Below are 17124 nucleotides of genomic sequence, written 5' to 3'. Positions count from 1 at the left end.
TTTGTGAACTATTATTTCTTGGTATATATTCAATGAAAAATGAAAAGACAGGCGCACACCAGTGCTGTGTTGTATTGCGTAAAGTTGGCGCCTGTGGTGCTGGCATCCCGTATGGGCTCTGGTTCCATTCCTGCCTACTCTGCTTCCTATTCAGCTCCCTGCTACTGTGCTTTGGAAAGCCGTGGAAGATCGTCCAAATGCTTGGGCCCCTGCACCCTAGGAGGAGACCCAGAAGAAGCTCTTGGCTCCTGGCTTTAGACTGGTCCAGCTCCAGCTGTTGCTGCCATCTGGGAAGTGAACCAGTGGATGGAAGATCTCCCTCTCTTTCTCTCTCAGTCTCTTCATCTCTGTCTATAACTCTGCCGTTCAAATAATTAGTCTTTTTTAAAAAGACTGATTTATTTATGTGAGAGGCAGAGTTACAGAGAGGTCTTCCATCTGCTGGTTCACTCCCTAAATGGCCTCAAAACAGCCAGAGCTGGTCTGGTGCTGGGCTGATCTGAAGCCAGGATCCAGGAGCTGCTTCCAAGGCTCCAACATGGGTGCAGGGACCCGAGCACTTGGGCCATCTTCTACTGCTTTCCCAGGCCATAGCAGAGAGCTGGATCCTATATGGGATGCTAGTGCCACAGGCGAAGGCTAAACCTACTATGCCTCAGTGCTGGCTGCAATAAATAAATCCTTTTTTCTTTTTTTTTTTTAAGATTTTATTTTATTTTATTTATTTATTTGAGAGGTAGAATTACAGACAGTGAGAGGGAGAGACAGACAGAAAGGTCTTCTATCCGTTGGTTCACTCCCCAAATGGCGGCAACGGCTGGAGCTGCGCCGAACCGAAGCCAGGAGCCAGGCCATCCTCTGCCTTCCTGGGCCACAGCAGAGAGCTGGACTGGAAGAGGAGCAACTGGGACTAGAACCTGGCGCCCATATGGGATGTGGGCACCGCAGGTGGAGGATTAATGTAGTGCGCCACAGCGCCAGCCACCCTGTAAATCCTTTTTTTTTTTTTTTTTTTAAGAAAGAAAAGACAGAATGTCTTAGCCTGAATCGTCTTAAGGCAGATAGTTATGGAATACCAGATTCTTTCAAATGTTGAAAGTAGTACCCATGTATTAGTACATTACTGTGAGGTGAGAGTTCCCGAGAATTCATCCTGCAGATAGAATCTTTAAGTCCTTGTAAAGTCTGTAGTATTGTAAGGTTTTCTCTCAATTATTACTTATTTTTAAAACATTTATTTATTTATTTGGTAGAGTTAGAGAGTGGGTAGAGAGATGATCCTCCATTTTCAATTAAACAAGTACTCTAATTTGCTTACGAACCAATGAAAGGATTGACTGTCATAAGTTAAAACCAAAAGGTACTTGTTTCATAGGGTAGGTCGACTTTCCCACAATGACATTATTTTATTCATGCATACAGAAAGTGATATATCTTAAGCAACTGTGATGGCAGTTATTAATGAAGTGCTCTATAAAATTATTAAATTACCTTAAGATGGCTCTGTCAATCATGGAGATGCAGCATGTAAAGAGCTTGAGTAAAACAGGTGCTTGTCCATGGAAAATAAAAGTTGTATCATTCTTTTAAAAAAAAAAAAACAACAGATGCTTGAAGTATACAAATGAAGAAAGCACTGTTTTTTTTTTTCTTTTTCTTTTTTAAGATTTATTTTATTTATTTGAAAGGTAGAGTTACAGAAAGAGTTAGAGACAGATAGAGAGTTCTTACATTTGCTGGTTCACTACCCAGATGTCCACAACAACTGGGGCTGGGCCCTGCTGAAGCCAGGAGTCCAGAGCTTCTTACAGGTCCGGGGCCAAAGGGCTTGGGCCATCCTCCACTGCTTTCCCAGGCGCATCAGTACAGAGCTGGAAGAGGAGAAGTGGAAAATTAAACCAGCGCCCATATTGGATGTTGGTGCTGCAGGCTGGGATTTTAACGTACTGCATCACAGCACCGGCCCCAGGAGCACTATTTCTAAATCATCCTCCCTCCTTTTTTGGTGAAGTGTTGTATACAGAAATACACTATAATCCCAAATTGTATGTACTGTTGTAACCACTGCCCAGGTCAAAAAACAGAATTTTGCTTCATATGACCATTGTCCTTTCTGCGCTTCCCAAGGTAGTCACTGCTGTAGGTTCTTTTCTTTTCTTTTCTTTTCTTTTCTTTTCTTTTCTTTTCTTTTCTTTTCTTTTCTTTTCTTTTCTTTTTACAAATCATCATTTCATTTACTTTGTTAGGTGGTGATTATTATAATTCTGAAAAAAAAAACATGAAGTTACACAAAAACAGGAATATAAAGAATAAAAGAATGTAAAATGACCTCTTCTGAACCCCAATTTGATAAAAGTTATTCACATTTCCCAGATATTAAACCAGTGCCTAGAAAGCATAATTTACCCATGTGCTTATAACATTTTTAAAACATAAAATCATAGTAAAATGCAGTGATAGTATTAGCTACTCAGTGTGTTATTTATGTAGTCTGTTCCTGTGGTTCTTCTGGAGTTTAATGCCATTATTATAACTGGCACACTCGGAGTCATCACATCTATCCAGTTTTTTAAAAATTTCTTGTAAGACCTTGAGCTTGACATGTAGGGACTGGTGTTTTAAAATCCCCAACATTGTCAAGATTAGGTGTGACATATAGTGATCACTCTTTGTAAGCAAAATTGCATATAGACTTTTGTCATATCACTGCAAAGAATCCTCAAAATAATTCCATCCTGCAGAGGGATACATTTATTGCCTAGCTAAAGAAAATCTAAATGGCTTTTCTGGAGTCAAATGTACCCAAAACATATACAAGGAATGTATATAACTGTGGTAGCTAAAGAATCTGTTAGGTATTAATGGTATGCTTTAAAAAAATATTTTTTTATTTATTTATTTGAAAGGCAGTCACGGAGAGGCAGAGAGAGAGAGACTTCTTCCATCTGCTGGTTAACTCTCCCAAATGGCTGCAACGGCTGGAGGTGGGCCAATCTTAAGCCAGTAGCCAGGAGCTTCTTCTGGGTCTCCCATGAGGGTGCAGGGACCCAAGGACTTGGGCCGTCTCCCACGGCTATCCCAGGCCAAAGCAGAGAGCTGGATTGGAAGTGGAATAGCCAGGTCTCCAACTGGCCACCTGTATGGGATGCTGGCACTGCAGGGAGCAGCTTTACCCACTTTTCCACAGTGCTGACCCTTATTGTCCTTTTTTTTTTTTTTTTTTTTTAATTTATTTGAAAGAGTTACGAAGAGAGGTAGAGACAGAGAGAGAGGTCTCCCATCCACTGTTTGACTCCCCAGACGGCCACAACAGCCAGAGCTGCGCCAATCTGAAGCTGGGAGTCAGGAGCTTCCTTCGGGTCTCCCACGTGGGTGCAGGAGCCCAAGGCCTTGGGCCATCGTCTACTCCTTTCCCAGGCCATAGCAGAGAGCTGGATCGGAAGAGAAGCAGCCAGGACTAGATCCGGAACCCATATGGGATGCCAGGGCTTTAACCTGCTGTACCACAGTGCCATCCCCCCTTATTGTCTTTTTAAAACCCCACCTATGCCGGCGCCGCGGCTCACTAGGCTAATCCTCCGCCTAGCGGCGTCGGCACACCGGGTTCTAGTCCCGGTCGGGGCGCCGGATTCTGTCCCGGTTGCCCCTCTTCCAGGCCAGCTCTCTGCTGTGGCCAGGGAGTGCAGTGGAGGATGGCCCAGGTGCTTGGGCCCTGCATCCCATGGGAGACCAGGAAAAGCACCTGGCTCCTGGCTCCTGCCATTGGATCAGCGCGGTGTGCCGGCCGCAGCTCGCTGGCCGCAGCGGCCATTGGAGGGTGAACCAACGGCAAAGGAAGACCTTTCTCTCTGTCTCTCTCTCTCACTGTCCACTCTGCCTGTCAAAAAAAAAAAAAAAAAAAAACCACAAAACCACCTAACTTACTAGTATCAGGCTCTGTTACATAGTTTTATTTTTGTTTTTAAAATTTATTTCTTTCAAAGGTAGAGTTACAGAGAGAGAGGGAGATTCAGAGAGAGGCAGAGACAGATATTGATTCCTTCCACTGATTCACTCCCCAGATGTCTACAACTGCTGAGGCTAGGTCAGGCCAAAGCTAGGAACCTGAAACTCCATCTGGGTCTCCCACATGGATGCAGAGGCCCAAGGACTTGGGCCATCCCCAGCTGCTTTCCCAGGCACATTAGCTTGGAGATGGGATTGGAAGTGGAGCATCTGGAACTTGAACTGGCACTCAAATGGGATACTGACCTCGAAGGCAGCAACTTACTAAGCATGCTGTACCAGAAAGCCGGCTCCAACACTATTGTCTTTGATATCAAGTAGTAGGTACTGTTTCTGCTCTGACAGATCTAGCTACAATTCTTGTTTGTTTTTAGCTTCCAAATTATTATCTGATTTTTGTTCTAATTTTCTGGGATTTAGTGAATGATATGACTTAGAAGGTACAAGGTAGGTCAGGTTTGGTTAACAACCAAACCTTAATAAGAGCTTTGCATAAAACTTTAATTTGAAGGCTTAGGAGAGCCAAAGAATGTACCAGGATCAAAATGATACTGTAGGGAGACATTTCTTGTGGTAGCATGTAGACTTAAAAGGAAAATATCAGAGAAAAAGGTCCCTTAGGATCTAGAGCAGTAATTGAGTGAGATGTAAGAAGTTGATGGCTCACACTAGGGATTAGGAGTAGATTTAGATGGAAAATGCCAGATTTGAAAGAATTTAAACAAAGACTCTCTAAGCTTTGGTAATGCTGGCTATTTGAGGGAGGGTAAAGGAGAGGGGCAGATTCAAAGACCACTAAAAACTTAGAAGAATGATAATACCAGGGGCTGGCACTGTGGTGTAGCAGGTAGCAGTGCCAGCATTCTCACTCTTGATCCAGCTCCCTGCTATTGCACCTGGAAAAGCAGAAGATGGCCTAAGTCCTCGGGCCTGTGCACCCATGTGGGACTCCTGGAGGAAGCTCCTGCTCCTGACTTCAGAACAGCGCAGCTCCGGCTGTTGCGGCCATCTGGGGAGTGAACCAGCGGATGGAAGATCTCTGTCTCTCTACCTCTTTCTGTAATTCTCTTTCAAATAAATAACATAAATCTTTTTAAAAAAAATGTTGAGTGTGAGGTGACCAGGACCTTTATGTCAGCAGTAGAGATACAGTACTACAGCTTGTCAGGAAAAAAGTAAGCATTTTTAAAAATTGATTGTCATTTCTTACTCCTTTTATTCTACTTAACTACTTTGTCCTACCATTTTTATTTCATACTGTTTTATTCTATAATTTTTATTTCATACTCTTTCAAAATACCTTCCTCTGCTTATCACCAGTAATTTCCCAAAGCATCTGTATCAGTTAGAATTAAATTTCCCTTGGAATGACAGAAAACTAAAAATAACATTGGCTTAAGTAAATTTATTCCTCTCTAATGTAAATGCAGTCTTAGCTATCCTGGCTATCATCAGGAACCTTGGCTCTTTCAACCATTTAGCCCTGTCATCCTCAGCATGTGCCTTTTATCTTATTTGTCCAGGATGGATACTTTAGTTTTACAATTTAGTTTATTTATTTGAAAGGCAGAGAGATAGGAATATACAGAGTGAGGGATTTTCCATCTACTCATTCACTTCCCAAATGGCTCTAGTAGCTGGGGCTGAGCCAACAGCCAGGAACTCCATTTCAGTCTCCTGCATGGATTACAAGGGCCCACATATTGGTATTGGGCTGTCTAGAATAAACAAGTTCTCTTGCCCTCATTGTAGCTGAATGTGGTCGTGACTAAATTCTGATAAAGTGGACATGAGCATAACTAGTGCTTGCAAAGTTCAGGGAGAATTCTTCAAAAGGGTTACTTTTAGGGGCCAGAATGCTGGCATCCCAGGTGAGAACCAGCTGAAGTCCCAGTTGTTCCACTTCTGATCCAGTTCTCTGCTAATGTGCCCAAGAAAGCAGCAGAATTTGGCCAAAGTTTGGGGCCCTGCCACTCACATAGGAGACCTGGATAGAGTTCCTGGCTCCTGGCTTTGTCCTGTCCCAGCCTAGCCATTATGGCCATTTGGGGAGCGAACCACCCACCCCCTTTCTCCTCCCACCCCCTTCTCTCTTTCCTTCTTTCTCTGTTTCTCTGCCTTTCAAATTATTAAAGAAATCTTGAGGAAAAAAATAGGTATTTAGGGTGGGAGGTTGGCCTAGGAGTTAGAAGATGTCGTCATGTCTCAGTGCCCAGTGCAGACTCCGGGAAACAGCAGGTAGACTCGAGTATTTCAGTTTCCCCACCACTGTGGGAGACCTGGACTGAGTTTCAGTCCCACCTTCAGCCAAACTCAGTGCTTGCCCTTGGGAACTTTAAGAATGAACCAGTTGGTGAGAGTTCCATCCGACTCTTCCGCAGCCTCCCCACCTTCCTCCATCTCTGTCTACCTTCCTCTTAAATAAATTTTTTAAAAAAGTAGAGATTTGCTCCCAAGGAAAAGTAAACAAATAGACATTGGGATACTACTAGGAGTCTCTCAGTTTTCCACATTCCAAACCAGATTCTAAAATCTTTCAAGTTACAGAATTGTTTCTGCAAACCTTAGTTATCCTTATAATATTTTTAAAAGCTAAATATGTAATTAAATATGTAAATAAAATAAATTTTGAAATGATTCACAGGCTAACGACTAGAAACCCAAACCTATACTCTGAAACAGAACAGCAGTAATATCAGTGTCTGAAGTTTGAATACAAGATGATTAGATTTAGAAGCTAAGAAGTTAGGGTGTGCTAAAGAGCATATTTTACCTGGGCAGCTTTGGCTGTAGCTTTTCTTATTGTAAATAAATGCACAAGGGTTGATTGATATTTGAGGTACAACAGGTTAAGCTGCCATAGTGCTGTTTGAGTCCCAGCTGCTTCACTTCTGATCCAGCTCCCTGCTAATGCACCTAGGAAAAGCAGCAGAAGATGGCCCCAGTGCTTGGGTTGCAGCACCCATATGGGAGACCATGAGGAAGCTCCAGCCAAGCTTCAGCCTGGCCCACCACCTGCTGTTAGGTCATTTGGGGAATGAACCAGCGGATGGAAGATCTCTCTCTGTAACTCTGCCTTTCAATTTTTTTAAATTAATTTATTTATTTGAAAGGAAGAGTTACACAGAGGGAGAAGAGGAGGCAGAGAGAGAGAGGTCGTCCATCCACTGGTTCACTCCCCAATTGGCCTCAACGGCCAGAGCTGCACCAATCCGTAGCCAGGAGCTAGGAGCTTCTTCTGGGTCTCCCACGTGGGTGCAGGGGCCCAAGGACTTACGCAGTCTTCCATTGCTTTCCTAGTCCATAGCAGAGAGCTGGTTTAGAAGTAGAGCAGCTGCGACTCGAACCTGTACCCATATGGGATGCCAACACTGCAGATGGTGGCTTTACCCGCTACACCATAGCACTGGCCCCTCAAAAAAAAAAAAAAAAAAAAGTCTTCAAAAAAACCAATATGCATATCCTATTGTGGCTAAACTGCTTTTGGAGAATAAAAAAGTTTTAGGGAGGCCGGCGCCACGGCTCACTAGGCTTATCCTCCGCCTGTGGTGCCAGTACCCTGGGTTCTAGTTCCAGTTGCTCCTCTTCCAGTCCAGCTCTCTGCTGTGGCCCAGGAAGGCAGTGGAGGATGGCCCAAGTGCCTGGGCCCTGCACCCGCATAGGAGACCAGGTGGAAGCACCTGGCTCCTGACTTCAGATTGGCGTAGTGCGCCAGCTGTAGCGGCCATTTTGGGGGGTGAACCAACAGAGGAAAAACCTTTGTCTCTGTCTCTCTCTCTCACTGTCTAAATCTGCCTGTCAAAAAAAAAAAAAAGAAGAAGAAGAAGAAATAATATCAGTAGAGTGAATTGAAGTATTTTGGAGGGGAGCCAGCTGTGTGTTGTTTTTACATATATGTTGGAGGCTGGTGCTGTGCCATAGGGGGAGTTAGGCACCACCAGCAACACTGATATCCAATATGGGACGCCAGTTTGAATCCTGGATGCTCCACTTTTGATCCAGCTCCCTGCTAATATACCTGGAATAGCAACAAAAGATGACTCAAGTCCTTGGAGCCATATAAATAAATAGAGAGATCTTCCATCCACTTGTTCTCCCCAAATGGCTACAGTGGCCAGACCAAAGGTAGGGGTCTCTTCTGGGTCTCCCATGTGGGTGGCAGGGGGCAAACACTTGGACTATCTTCCATTGATTTTCTCAGGTCGTTAGCAGGGAGCTGGATCAGAAGTGGAGCAGCCGTATGGCATGCCCATGTCACAGGTGACAGCTTAACCTGTTGTGCGACAACATTGGCCTCAAAGATAATTTTAACTAGACTGAGGTCCTTGTAAATATTGGATGAAATATTGCTTCAAGAGATACAAAATTATAATAAACCAAGAGTTTTAGGAATGTTTGCATTTTAGTGGGTTACAATTTTTCATTTGTTCTGAGCGTTAATAACTAGATAACTAGTTAATAACTTTTAAATTGTTTATTTTTTGTGAGATGTCTATAGTAAAAGAGATTTGCTGAGTGCCTTGTCTGCTCAGTTTCTGTAATAGAGCCTTACTTTTTCCCAAGAAAAAACTGGTTGTTTTGACTATAGAAGGTCCCCCCTTATCCAAGATAGGTAAAATTCCAGGACTCTCAGTAGATGCCTGAAATATTTAAGAATAACACCCTGAATCTTGTGTCTTCTGTTTTCTCTATTCTGTGCATACATACACAAATATGCCTTTTTCATATTAACTAAGTGCTTGTCATGGTCTGTGGCCATAACTTGTAGTTTGAGGTTCAATAGCGAAACCAGTACAAATTTGATATTCTTTCACAATTTCACAGATTTAAGATTCACTCTTTGTTTTGTTTTTGTTTTAATATTTGTTTTATTTGAAAGGTAGAGCCACAGAGAGAGAGAGGGAGAGAAACACAACGAGATTTTCCATCTGCTGGTTCACTCCCTAAATGGTTACAACAGCTAAGGGTGGGCCAGATCGAGGCCAGGAGCCAAGAACTCCATCCCAGTCTCCCACATGGGTGATGGGGTGGGCCCAAGTACTTGGGCCATCTTCTGCTTTCCCAGACACATTAGGTGGAAGCTAGATCTGAAGCAGAGCAACTGGGATTCGAACTGGTACTTTGACAGGGCATGCCAGCATCGTAGGCAGTGGCTTACCTCTTGTGACTTAACCCCTGCATCACAACACTGGCCCCCTTGAGATGTCTTTTTCCTTTACATTTTCACAGGTTTAAGATTCATTCATTCATTCAGAGATTTAAAATTCATCTTAGTAACCTCAATATATTATCTTATTAAATTGAGCATTTTCACCTTTTCATTTAAAGGAATCACTTTACAGCTTTTGTTTGCGATATTTAAATTACTTTGAGCCCACTATTAAGTAAATTAAAGGTTACTTGAATGCAAGTACTATGATCCTGAGACCATAGATCTGATAACTGAGATAGCTGCAAAGTGACTAATGGACAGATAGCTAGCTACACAGGATGGATATGCTGGTTTAAGAGGGCAGAATGGTGGGAAATTTTATCATGCTGCTAAGAACAAGATACAATTCCAAACTTATGAACTGTTAATTTTTGGGCTTTTCAATTTAATGCTTTCAAACTACAATTGACCATCAGTAACTGACACTATGGAAAATAAAACCAAGAGTGGGAGCACTGTATTTATGTGAATTTAATGGAAGCTTAGAATGGGAGAGTCTTGTGGATCTCATGATAGACAAGTCCATTCTTCCTAAGTATTCCTGAACCGTAATTAACGGAATCATCTCTGAGATTGCAGATCAGAGATTTTCTTTCATAGTGATGAGACATTTTTTAGTAGGACTGGGATCTTGATTTATTTGAAAGGCAGAGTTAGAGAGGCACCCACTGCACCACAGCACCAGCCCTCTTACATGTTTTTTAAAGTTGAGATCTCATGGGGCCAGGGCCAGTGCTTTGGCATAGCAAGTAAAGCCACCACCTGCCATGTTGGCATCCCATATGGGCGCCTGTTCATGTCCCAGCTGCTCCACTTCTGATCCAGCTCCCTGCTAATGCACCTAGGAAAGCAGAAGAGGATGGCCCAAGAACTTGTACTTATGCCCTTGCACCTGTGTGAGAGACCTGGAAGAAGCTCCTGGCTCCTGCCTTCAGATTGGCCCTGCTCTGGCCATTGTGGCCATTTGGGGAGTGAACCAGCAGATGGAAACGCTCGCTCACTCTCTTTGTCTCTGTCTCTATCTCTATCACTTGGCGTTTCAGATAAGTGGATAAATCTTTTTTTTTTTTTTTTTTTTTTTTAAGAGACCTTTTAGGGCTGGCGCTGTGGCTTAGCAGGTAAAGCTGCTGCCTGCAAGGCTGGCATCCTATATGGGTGCCAGTTCGACACTCAGCTGCTCCACTTCCCATCCCACTCTCTGCTATGGCCTAGGAAAGCAGTAAAAGATGGTGCAAGTACGTGGGCCCCTGCACCCACGTAGGAGACGCAAAAGAAGCTCCTGACTCCTGGCTTTCGGTCAGCCCAGCTCCAGCCGTTGCAGTCATTTGGAGAGTGAACCAGTGGATGGAAGACCTCTCTTTTTCTCTCTGCCTCTGCCTCTGTGTCTCTAACTCCACCTTTCAAATAAATAAATTAAATTAAATGCATGTAAGAATGATAAGAAGTGAATGTATTCTTAGCACCAGATTCCTTTAAAGTAATTAAGTGCTGGGCATTTGGTGTTTGCCCACATCCTATATCAAAGTATCCAGGTTCAAGTTCTTATTCTGTTCCAGATTCCAACCTCCTGCTGATAGTCCCACTGGGAGACAACAGATATGGTTTAAGTAGTTGATTCCCTGTCTGAGAGACCTGGATTGAGTTCTTGACTTCTGGCTTCCAGCTGACCAAGCCCTGACTATTGTGGACTTCTGAGGATTGAAGAAGGGAGATCTCTCTCCCTCTCTCTGAGTCTCTCTGCCTTTCAAATAAACAATTTGAGTAACTAAAAAGTAATAAAATAATTTAGTTCCCTTATGTTGAGATCTTGTCTCAGATATATTGTGTACCTGGAGCCAAGTTTATTTTAAGTCTGTGGCCATCTCTGATGTTGATGGGTGAGGCTCTGTGAAAGATAGCTCTCTTGCTTCAAAGAGCACAAATATAGTTTTAACTAGATACTTCTTGTTGCTGTGTCACATAAACTGGTTATATGGTTAAAGATGATTGTTGTTTGAGTAGGCATTTAGCTTAGATTAAGATGCCAGCTGATATATCCACATCCCATATGACACCCACCTCCAGCTTCCTGCCTAGTGCAGACCTTGGAGACAGTGGTAATGACTCAAATGGTTGGGTTCCTGTCACCTATATGGGAGATCTGGATGGTATTCCTGGCTCTTGGTTTTGGTCTTGGCCTTGTTCCAGCTGTGGCTATTTTAGGCATTTGGGGAGTGAACCAGAGATTAGGAGCACATACTTTCTCTGTCTCTGCTTCTTAAATAAATACGTGAAAAAATAAAAAATTTTAATGTGTATTACGGATGATTTTAGAAAACATTTTTGTTGGAGTTGGCACTGTGGCATAATAGGCTAAGTGTCCATCTGTGGCACTGGTATTCCATATGGGCATCGGTTCTTATCCCAGATGCTCCACTTCCAATCTAGCTCTCTGCTTATGGCCTGGGAAAGCAGTGCAAGGTGACCCAAGTGCTTGGGCCTCTGCACTCATGTGGGAGACCCAGAAGAAGCTCCTGGCTTCGAATCAGCCCAGCTGCAGCCATTTGGGGCATGAACAAACGGATGGAAGACCTTTCTCTCTCTTTCCCTCTGTCTGTCTAACCCTGCCTCTCATATAAAATAAATAAAATATTTTTAAAAAAACTTTTTATTGTGTTTTTGTCTGCACAACAAAAGATGCCTGAAGAAATGGCAGCCAAGAGGGCAGTATCTTTTTGCCCCTCAACCTTAAATTAGACACTGAAGTGAGATTCTGGTTTCAGAGGAGATCCCGTAGGTGCTTCATCTCCTGGGTATTCGAAGAGCAGCTCAGATCATGTTTAATAAAAAGCCAATCTGGCCAGTGCTGTGGTGTAGTGAGTAAAGCCACTGCCTGCAGTGCTGGCATCCCATATGGGCGCCGGTTCAAGTCATGGCTGCTCCACTTCTGATCCAACTCTGCGGTGGCTTGGGAAAGTAGTAGATGATGACCCAAGTCCTTGGGCCCCTGCACCCCTGTGGGAGACCTGGAAGAAGCTCCTGGCTTCGGATCAGCACAGCTCCGACTGTTGTGGCCAATTGGAGAGTGAACCAGAAGATGGAAGATATCTCCCTCCCTGCCTCCCTCCCTCCCTCCCTTTCTCTCTCTCTCTGCCTCCTCCTCTCTGTGTAACTCTGACTTTCAAATAAATAAATAAATAAATAAAAAATCTTTTTTAAAAAAGCATTTCTAAGAAAAAGACTTGGGAAAGATCAACAGGCAGAGCTACAGAGTGATCACAAGGCATTCTTTGTGCTTCCCTCTTTCTTCCTCCTCTTTTCCTCTTTGTATTTCATTCTGGTTTTGGCCTTTGAGGGTGATGAATTTTACAAAATATTTGAACTACAACATGTCCTTGTATCATAATTAATCTAGCTACTTCACAAAATATTTCTGTAAAAGTAATCTTTTATTCTAAGAGAAATTATGTACATCTCTTTTAAAGTTATTCTTTCTGTTCTTGCTCTTTTTTTTCCCACAGGTTCACTTTACCATTATGGTTCTTGAAATTGCTGCTAGTAGCCATTTACTAGCAGCCCTTTTTGTCTTAGGCACAACACCTAAAGTAACCATAGGTTGTTTAAGGACAGAAAGGGCATGTTGAGCGGCAGGCCAGTTTGAGGAATTGGCAGCACTAACAAGAAGCAAGGCCTTTATGACAGCCTCTTTACAAACTCCCTATGGCTCGTTATCTGTGGATTTCTTCCATTTTTATCTTGTGGGACCTCATAAGAAGCCACCTCTTTGGTGTGACAAATGTGAATTGGCTGATCCCCTACACGTTTAAAACAGGGAAAGGCAATATGGTGAAAAAGAAAACCTCAGCTTCAGTATTGTATGTGTTGTCAACTATCTGTAATTTTGGGCAGGCTGCTGGATGTATCTCAGCCATACTTTGTATAAGTAGATTTCACATGTACCCTATTTATACGGGTCAATGAGATGATATTTATAAAAATGCCTTGGTGAACTTTAAATTGCTCTGTAAAAGAAGATTACTAAATCTGAAAACTGTGCTAATTCTCAACCACCAATAAGCTGATTCTGCTAACCCATGTTTAGAGGAACATATCAGTGAAGAGGGGTTGCTGTTTTTCTTTGAGAGCTGTTACAAGGTTCACATACTTCCCCCCTGCCTTTGAATGCTATCTCTTTGTCTTCCCATCTTTAATGCAAAGATTTGTTACATCACACAGCAATCACATTCGCAGTGCAAAGTATAACTTTTAACTATGTTTGTAAATTGGAGATCTTCAACAAAGATGCTGGCCAGAAATGTTCTTTCTTTTCTATATTCTATTTTATCTCCTAGTACCTTAAGAATCCTTGAGGGATATACTGGAGTATATGATAGAATCTCAACTCTCTGACTCAGGTCACAGCCGGATAGTCACAAAATGGAATTGTGAAATCTTTAAAAGCAGTTGATAAAAGGGAGTGGGAAGGTACATGTTGAACTCAGCAGCTCTCAGATCTAGAATTTGCTCCTCTGTAGTATCCTTGAGGTGGAGAGTAAGGACTTCGCTTGTTGTTCTTGAACACAAATATCTGTAGCTTTTTTGCAACTTCATGTTAAGACTCCTTGAAACGTGCTTAGAAACACCATTATGTGACTGCGAACTGAGGACATAGACTTGAGAGGATTTTAGCAGGTGTGTGTCTAATTTAAGCTTAATCTGAGGAGATGTCTTTGATTTTACTTTCAAATTGTTGGTGCCTGTGTAAGAGCTAGACGTGGTTAATCAAACTCATGGCCTTGATGGCATCTTTGCTTGATTAGCTTAATAACTAAATAATTCAAGGGAATAAAAATTCTAATGTGTTGAAGATTGTAGATAATAGACAATTAAGAGCGGATAACCACTGGAAGTGTTGCATTGTTCTGCCTGTTCATTAATCCAGCTCCCCACAGGCTACTTACCTAGAAGACACTGGCAAATCTCTGCTCTGTAAAAACAGGAGCTATGTATGTGCAGGGTGCAGCTATGTATGTGCTTGGTATATCTGGGCTACCTTTGTGTGACAGTGTCTAGGAGATCAAATCATAGATAACTGACTGATCTCAGTTTTTTCCTAACTATTTATTCTTATTAAAACAGTTGGCTGTTCTTCAATGGTGATACTAAAACCATTTCATATTCTTTAGCAATGGTTACTGGCAGCCTGACAATAAAAGTGACAGTGGTTACTAACCATATACAAGTTGAAAAGAAAGGCTGCCTGAGTGGTAGGACATTCCATAAAAGTAAGAAACCATTGCCTTTGTAACACATGAAGTGAAGGGAGTCTCCCACCTGACATGCTCGTGGGGACTCCTTGCAAGGGGGTGTTCTTGCATGTCATCTGTCCACAGCTACTGGAACAGCATATGTGTTGTCTAGGAACTATGAAATGCTCCTTTCCTTAGCCTTTACTGAATCTCTAATGCCTTCAAGTGGTGAAATCAGAATTTTCAGTGGACTGAAATTGAAAGTGCCTTGTTCTGGTGGCTACTGATCACTGTTCATATGGCAACTGACATGTTGTATGAAGTGGGTGTGCAAGTGTTTGCCATGGCAATACCTCCTTCCAAAGCTCCCGTGTACTATGCACCTCAGTCCTCTGGAGATAGTTGGTACAACTCAGTCCTTTGTTCATTCAACAAGAGCTACTTATGCTCCTTTTCCTATATCAGATACTGTGTTGGGTACTGATAAATAAAAGTCCAGCATGATTTAGCCTGCGATTTGGGCTAACAATTTGACAACCAATGTTAAGTGCCATCATGGAGATCCCGGTTCTGATGCACAGTGACTATTCTTTATAAAAATGTAGTCTTTTAGGAAATTAAAATGGGTTCTTAAATGTTCCTAGCTGGCAAAAAGGCAGCATGACCTGTGTGATTTTATTCAACTCTGTTTAGTCTTACCTGCTGATGGCTAATCCTTTTTTAACATTTAGGGCTTGAAATAATCAACATTTATTGAGCCCTCACTATATTCTAGCTTCTTTATGTATGTTAATCTTCACAATCATCCTATGAAGTAGGTACTGTGATCCCAACTTCACAGATGAGGAAACTAAAGCACAAAGAAGTTAAGGACCTTGTTGAAGGTCATGGAGTAAAAGCAGGATTGAAATTTAGAGAACCTGAGCCACAAGTCCATACTCTTAAATGATGTGCTGTCTCTAAGTTTAGAAGGGCACCATCTTGACCACCTCTGCATCAGTAGAGTTGGACTTAGTGGTGCTCCTCTGATCACCCCTTCATAGTTCCCCTGTGGAATTTATCTTTTTCCAGTCAGCTTCTGAGGTCAGGTTGCCTGTCCCTAATGCTAAGCACAAGTTGGTGAATGAGACCCGGGTCTCTTCTCTGTAGCACCAGGTGTGAATCCAGTTTAGCCCTTTACTAGTTGGGTGACCACCCCCCCAACTCTGAGCATGTTTCTTCACCTGTCAAGTTGAAATAATGTTATTCCATGTAATCATTTAGCAGATTAAATGAGAAAATGTACTTAGCAGTTTCTGACTCTGAGTAAGTACTTAATAAATGTAAGAAAGATTTTATTGTTGTTGTCCTTTAGCCTTGAGGGCAAGCCAAGAGATAGTTTCTCAGAGACCAGATTCTAAGTCTTAGGTAGGTGGACAGTTTTCATTTTGACAAGACAATAATTTTATTCTATGTATTTCTTTTAACTCTTTTGGTGTGAAAAGCAGGGAGGTAAAGCATTATTTGACAGATGTATGGATTCAAGCAAGAAACTGAGGTCCAATTGCAATGAAATGACTTGTTTAACTCAGAGCCCTGTCTGAGGAGTGACACAGAGGACCCTAGAGGGCGGAGAATGAATACAGCGCAGGGGCTAGTTCCAGAGTCACAGCCTCGGTTAGTTCACTTACAAGTGTGGGTGAGGGTTCCTTGTCAATAGGCAGAGATTTTTTTTTCCCCTTTGCTACAAAATATCTGCTGGCTAGTGTCTCTTAAACAAAACATTTTTTTCTTGATGTGAACTAGAAATTATGACTTGTCCAAAGCAGAGAGGCAAGGGGGCTCTGTAACTACGGGCTTCTTGAGCCCCTTATCCTACCTGTTCCTGTGCCATGCTTTCCCAAAAGCTTTGTGCCAATGATAGCTCCTTAGATCTCAGGGCTGGCTCACTCTGTAGGCTCCAGGCCAGAATGGTGCTGCCGCTGTTGCCACCATCTACCTGCTATCAACAGTGCACAGTTTCCTGCTATTAGGATGTCACCTGTCATGAAGTTTTCACACTTGTTTCTTCTTATCTTCTGTGTTGTACCTCTTTATCCTGGTGCTTTTGCTGTGTAGCCAGTTTTCCAAAGAAAATTTTGGGTACCAGAGTTATAGCACTTACTGCTTCTCCAAGGAGATTTGAGTTAGCCATGGAAAAGAAGATATCTGAGAAGACTCCTATGCCTCTATGCTACAGAAGGAAGAGTTTGTTTTTTGTTAGTATGCTAACTCCTGAGCCAAGTGGGGCACTTGCTGGGGCTTATGAGAATGTGCTACGTGACCTCTGGAGTAGACTGGGCCTGGCCTACCCAAGAACAGCATCCCAATCTACAGGAGCCAAGGCCGAAGATGGATTTCACCTTCTCCCACTCCCCTTCCCTAAGCATAAGCTTGCTGTGTCACACTGCCCCAAATCTGTGGCTTAACACAGCCTTTCTCCCTTTGCTGAAGAGTAAATTCATTCACTCTTTATAAAATGTTTCAGGTTGGAGACTAGAAAGGCTCTCTGTGCCTTCTTGTCTCTCTGTTTTCCTAGGGTTGATGTTGATGGCTTCTGTCTTTGTGTTTACAGGGAACTCTAATGATCCATGACAAAGAGGTCACCCTCGAGTATGTACCAGGTCCGGATTTTTGGTACTGTAAACGAGTAAGTACAAG

At 42.7% G+C, this 17124-nt stretch overlaps 1 protein-coding gene across 29 annotated transcripts in view; it reads left to right on the top strand.

The window, feature by feature from the left end:
• RBM6 (RNA binding motif protein 6) overlaps nt 1-17124 on the top strand; it is a 116168-nt gene that overhangs the window by 70863 nt on the left and 28181 nt on the right. For 26 of the 29 annotated variants that reach the window (XM_089306234.1, XM_089306230.1, XM_089306228.1 and 23 more), the window contains one exon: nt 17039-17113. In XM_089306234.1, the coding sequence (XP_089162360.1) occupies nt 17048-17113 (66 nt within the window). In that variant the 5' untranslated portion in view covers nt 17039-17047. Of the gene's footprint in view, nt 1-15932; nt 16102-17038; nt 17114-17124 lie in introns of those variants that run through there. The other 3 variants (XM_089306232.1, XM_089306231.1, XM_089306223.1) reach the window with 1 other exon arrangement.

The sequence above is a fragment of the Oryctolagus cuniculus genome, chromosome 10 (assembly GCF_051225735.1).
Source record: "Oryctolagus cuniculus isolate XC-2025 breed Fujian yellow rabbit chromosome 10, ASM5122573v1, whole genome shotgun sequence".
Taxonomy (NCBI): domain Eukaryota; kingdom Metazoa; phylum Chordata; class Mammalia; order Lagomorpha; family Leporidae; genus Oryctolagus; species Oryctolagus cuniculus.
This window is presented reverse-complemented; position numbering and strand designations above follow the sequence as displayed.